The following is a 6,277-nucleotide window of genomic DNA, read 5'->3' on the forward strand; positions in this document are numbered from 1 at the left end:
GCTTACCTTGGGAAGGCTCTCAAATTTATTCTTCTGTAAGATTAATGTCTCCAGTCGAATTAATTTGTCACATTTTTGAAAAAGAAGATCTGTTAAATCATTCTTTAAAAAATTTAAGTATCTAAAGGGACTGTCAGATGAAGGACACAGCATATGTATCATTTCTGATTCAGCTATTGTCAAGGCTGCAATATTCATGTCTGCAAATATTTTGTATAGGTCATCCTGTGAGAAGTACAGATCTGTGATTAAAACTTTCTTCATTGTCAATGCTTTCATAGAGGTACCTGAATAATCAAAGTTATAGCTGTTGATGTCCGACAACTGTGTTACACTGTTAATATTGAAGTATTCAATGGATGAGTGCCATACAGTTTGAAAAATCCCAATGAGAGCATGCCAGTCCACTGTCACATTTGTCAGTGTCAGATTTTGTAACCTGGCACCTTGTCTGAAATTAGATAATAAAGCTACTAATTTTTTTGCGTTGTCATTTGTGATTTCTGACAATGACAGGCTTTCTGTGGTATTTTGTATCACAACCCAGTCAGAATTAGCTTTGGACTGGTGACTGTTTGTATACAGGAGTGGCAGGCTCTTGATTCTTTTGTCAGAACCATCTTCTGGAAAATCTTTAGAACCAGATGTAAAGAGTTCATTTTCCACGGACAGGCTGACGTGATTCCAAAAAGTTAATGCAAACAGACACTTGTAAAGAAAAAGGTTTCTGAGAGATCTCATTTGCTGTCATATGGGTTTATGGTTCCTTTGAGATGCTCAGTATTTCTCTTATTTGTCCATCTTTGTTCTAATTCTGTAGGAAAACAAACAAACAAACAAACAAACCCCAGATTTGTATCACTAAGAGGCTATGCAGGAGCCATTGTAGAGATAGATTTTTTTTTTTTTTTTAAGGTTCAAATTTCTTATCTCTCCCTTTGACTCAAAAAGCAATGAAGGCACCTATTATCATTCAGGAGAGGCATTCTTTATTAAGAGACCACCACTGAAATTTCTATTTGGTAAACATGCTGTATTTAATATATAACAAGTCTGTTTCTTACAAAACACGTCTGATTTCATAGTTTCTAAAATTTGCTACTTACTTACAGAATTATCGCTGTGATTCAATGTATTATGAAGGCTTCCCACAACTGTATAATACACTGAGCAGAAAGTACAATATTTGAGGTCAGTATAGTCACATCCTCTCCTCAGATTCTCTATTGAAGGATATGAACTAGACTCATAGACTTTTTTAAAATGGACTTGTGACTATAAAACCTGGACTGAAACATAGGATGGAGGTTCAAGAGAGTGAATCAAAATCTAATGGCTTTAGGTAGCTGAGATTGGTCATTAGCACTTATTTTAACTTGGGAGACCAGGGCGGGGGATTAGGATGTTCTACATTTATGCTACGGGAAAGTCCACAGAAGAGTTCACTTCCCGTATGGGCTTGAGCATCTCCTGAATTTAGACTCTGAAAGTGGGGTGCCCCCATGTCTGATTTGTTAGGTGTACACAGATGACACCAAACACAAATGGAAAATATTTGCATGCACAATTTTTGTGTGCATGCACACAAAAAAATAGCAGTTGTAGGACCTCTGCACACAAAATCTAGCCCTGTTCTAAGGACACTGACCTCAAATATCTCTGTTGTGAGAGAGAGGCTTATTTAAACACCACTTAGAGAAAAATCCTAACTGTGGCTTTGCTTTGATTCTCCCTAATGAAGGACACTTTTCCTTTCTGAATGTAGTAGGTAGCCAGACTCCCTTTAAGTCAGCTGTTGTGAATACCGCCTTAAATCTCCTTTTAGATATTGCCATAAATCCATTAGACTGCCTTTCTGAGAGAGGAACTGTTGAGAACTTAGCTAGCATTTTTACATGGTAAATCCTGATTTAAAGTTGTTTTCCAGATTTCTGAAATCTTTTTCTTTCCTCGGAACATCCTTCCCTTCTTCCTCACATTACTTTTAAATCATAGTTGTTGTCTGAAGCTTTCCATAGTGCTTATTGATGACTGCACTGGTTTTCAACTTTCCCTTGATATTCAAATGTTTAAATTGTGAGTTTATATTTCTAGTGACTCTACAATGATTTCTAGTGACTCTACAATGAGACAGTAATAGCTGTCACTTGTTGGACTGAAGCTACAACCTTGAGGACTTACATCCTCTGTACCATTAACCATTCCACAAGCTTTCTTAGAATTACATTACTGGGTGTAAAATGTATTCTCCTTGATCTAACACAACCTATGTTACGAAATCTCAACAGTACAACAAAAAAACAATCCACTGAGTTCTTTTTTTGTAAAGAATGCATGAAACTAGGCTTGGAAATCATCTAGAAATAGCGAGGCAATATGGCAAAACTTTTCCAGCCTTCTTCCAGATTTTCATTTGGAAAAATTATATGCAGTCTTACCGTCGTAGCCCTCAAAAGGCATTCGGGCATGTGCAGAGGACAAAAGATAATCAGTATCCCCTATTCTGTTCTTCTGATTGTTTGGGCAACACTACTAACATGTATATAATGGAACAAAATATGTAGCTTCAAGAGAAATCTGTAAAAAAAAAAAAAAATCTACTTTCAAATCATTATTTCTTCTTAGGATAAAATTTCAGCAATATCCAGGAAAGAAGGATATGATTCTTCCACACATGCTTAATTTTTTTTCTCATTCCTATATCCTGGCATTCAGTCAAATTACTTACGAATACCTTCAAACTTTCCTTAGAATATCCTATGAAGCAACAAAATTAACAACTGTTGTAACACATGACCTGTGATTTTGGTGGCTGATACTGGAGAAATTATCCTTTGTAGTCATATCCCTTTTAATTCAGAAGTATTCTGAATTAAATTCAAGATATAAGCAGAGAAGCAATCCAGTAAGGTAAATAAACCAAGATCATAGCAAGAAATTGTCCTGTTGCTTAAAGAGCAAGAGAAGAGATCAAAACTGAGGTTTTAAGAGTTTTTCCAGTATAAACTCAGTATAAACCAACTAATGTATAAACCATGTTCAGGACATGGTCTAGGGGACATGGTGGCTTGATGATCTTGAAGGTCCTTTCCAACCTAGTGTTTCTGTGATTCTGTGATTCTGTAAAATTTTATATAAGAAATGTACAGAATGCATTGAGCTATGATGGTTCAAAATTAAGGCATGCGCTTCACAAGTTATCAGCATAATACAAAACTCAACTGTTAAATATATGGCTTTCACATGGATGAAACATATCATCAAGTTAAGACTCATTCCTGAACTGTAGAAAAACTACTTCCATTAAGTAGTGACTTAATGTGGGTCCACTGTGACGCCCTTAACTATGGGTGCAATGCTAATAAAAAGAGACTGCTATCTGGCCAGCTTCTTTGGACAAATATACTGAACATAAGCAACTTTAATTTCTTACGCATACACTTGAAAGTACATCACACAGTTGCTAATATCCCTATACGGAAAACATGGCTCATTTTTCAAATAAGATGCAGAATATAAAACAGTTTTATCTAAGTAGCAACCGCATAAAATCAATAAAATGAAAGATTTCTCACCAGAAACCCCTGCTCTCCAGAAAAGCAGAAAATGTACTTGGGGAAAAGAAAAAAAGAAAACTTCCTGAAACTCTACCATGCTGTGTAATAATACTTGGGAACGCCCAAGCTTTTTCTATGAATGTTTGTGCCACCTACTGACAGTTTATGAAATGGCATTTGCTTTCCTCCAGATGTATTTTCCACATACATTACTTGTCATTTCCCCATTATTTAATTATTATTGAACTATGTGTTTTCATGCTTTCCAATAGATTAAGCAGGGGAAAAAAACCAGTCTTTTTACCAACTTTCTGTCTTCATCGAATTAATATGAAAATAAGTACTTCTTTTAAGCAGGTTTTACACTGAAATTCAAACATCTTCCTCTCTGAACTCAATAATGATCTAAGTCTATATGCATTATTCTGATTTTTTTTCCATTTAGCTATACCAATTTAGTTGTCAAATTCTTATCAAGGCTTGTTTATAAAAGTACTGTTTGTCTTATTTTAATTTCCATTTAACGGGAATGGAAAAATAATCTCTCTCTCCTGCTTTAGCAGTGTTGTGATTGGGTTACACAGTAGACATGGAAACAACGAGTGGGGTTTTGGTTTTGGGTTTGTTTGGTTTTTTTTTAATAATTAAAACAGAGCAGTGACTTTGGTAGTGAATGCCCAAACACTTGAGTTATTGCCCTGGCAAAGATAAAAACCACTCCTTATTTCTGTATCGTGATGGTCAGAAATTCCATCTTAGCTGAGATCTAAATACAGAACTGCCACACTACAACCTACCTTTCTGGGTTAGCATACCATAACACATTCATGATTTAACATTTCAGTGATTCAGGAAGCAGAGGAGATAATCTTAAAAATTACTTTTTCATTTTAAAGCTTACTCTGTACATCAGATTTCATTTCTCAGCTTCAGTTGAAAAGAGGTCATCCAAAAAAGCGAGGGAAAGATAGGACAGGTAGCAAGCAACAGAGTATGGACAATTCATATTCTCTGCTGTTATGCCGATGAGCCTTATGGCGTACTCTACGATTCTATGACTTTTTTCTCCATTTCTTTCAATACAGACAAGAGTATTCACATCTGGTTTCCAAAAGACACCTTATAATGTTGTTACATACACACCTCACCATTGTCTGCCCTTAACTGGAAAGATTTTGCTATTCATGCTTAGGATGAGATAAAATCGTAAGGTAAGTCCTTGCTTCTACCAAACACTCATACCTGTTTTGGAATTAAGTTTAACTGCTTGCATATAACCTACCTGTTATTCTAATGAATACAGAACCAGATGTACGTTTGGTTAATGTAATAGCTGCTGTAAATTAGAGACTCATATTTGAGAGTATCTCTTCAATTAAGCAACAGTATGAGCTGCCCACTGGCACAGTTTGAGTTCTCCAGTTCTGCCTTATATACCGTATAGATAGATAAAGCATATCTTACATAACAATATAAGCATATTACCATTAATCGCATTCCATTAGCCCTCAATTTTACCAATGCAATCACTGGATGAAGATTAATATATTCCTTAAATGTTTGGCATTCTTCTGTGTTTTGTTAGAAGTAGACAAATGGAGTTTCCTTCCATCTTTTCTTTATGTTTATCTATTTGTTAAAAGGCAAGTATCTTTTTTGAAACCCATCAGGAAGATGATGACATTCAAGAGTAATAACAAACTTCAGTGAAATCTCAGATGAGTAGAAGTGTTCAACCTCTCTTGCTTATTCATTCCAAAACCATTTGCAATATCACCATAGTGAGAAAATACAAGTGAAATTAATAACTGAAGAATGAAAGAGAAAGAAAAATCAGAAAATGCAAGTGCTAAACTCAAGAAAGTAATTTAGGAACTTAGGAAACTAATACATCATTCTAGCCCAAGAGACAAACATATACATTTACACACTGAAAATGTTAACGTCTTCCTGAAGTAGTAACTTTATACTACAATAGTAATTAATAGTCTTGCAGTTCTAAAATATACATGGCCTTGTACAGAATCTGCCAAACTGACAGTGTAAGATCCACTTTACAGTCAAAATTGCCATCCACCATGGGGACAAACTCCAGTTACTGAGCTTCATCTATTGTGATTCATCCTAAGACACTGCCCTTACTCTTCCACAAGCTCCACTGAAAAGCAGAGGGAAATCCTTACGGACACACTAGATTTAATTTTCAACAGATACATCTGAACATTAGTAAATTAACCTAAAAGCTGCTAGAACTACCAGCGTGCCCTGATACTTAAATTCTCATTGAAACACCTTTGAAATAAACTTATTATTTAGCGATACAAACATTTGTTCTGCTACCACCTACCTTAGGGGGAAACTTCAAAGACTTTTGCCTGATAAGCATGTAAGTCACGTAGCATGATCCATATCTGTGAGATTCTGAGAACTGGGGCTTTATTTTGTGATCTCCTACAGCAGCTCTCCTCAGTGATTCCCAACATGTATTATTCTGCTTCCTGTAGCAACAAGTTAAGTATTTCTCATGGCAACAGTAAGTATTTCTTTCTTCAGCAAAAGGAAGACTAGTGATGGAAATTAGATACGATTATTAGATATGATTATTAGATATTATTAGATATGATGAATCGTGGAACTGCCTTTTATCACAGTAGAAGGGACCTTCACCTTAAAATGAAGTGGCAAAAAGAGGAAAGGGTATGAGGAAGAAGACACAGACA

General features: G+C 35.5%; 1 protein-coding gene across 1 annotated transcript; it reads right to left on the reverse strand.

Moving 5' to 3' along the window:
* Positions 1–6: 6 nt before the first annotated feature.
* On the reverse strand, positions 7–5,990 carry LOC104620428 (toll-like receptor 1; the record flags this gene model as incomplete). Its single annotated transcript, XM_010286639.1, has 3 exons — positions 5,905–5,990; positions 2,602–2,757; positions 7–814 (listed from the first exon to the last, which is right to left on the reverse strand). A coding segment is annotated over exon 3 (735 nt), but the record flags the coding sequence as incomplete, so codon positions are not given.
* Between the last annotated feature and the right edge of the window lie 287 nt (positions 5,991–6,277).

Source organism: Phaethon lepturus, unplaced genomic scaffold (genome assembly GCF_000687285.1).
Source record: "Phaethon lepturus isolate BGI_N335 unplaced genomic scaffold, ASM68728v1 Scaffold54014, whole genome shotgun sequence".
Taxonomy (NCBI): domain Eukaryota; kingdom Metazoa; phylum Chordata; class Aves; order Phaethontiformes; family Phaethontidae; genus Phaethon; species Phaethon lepturus.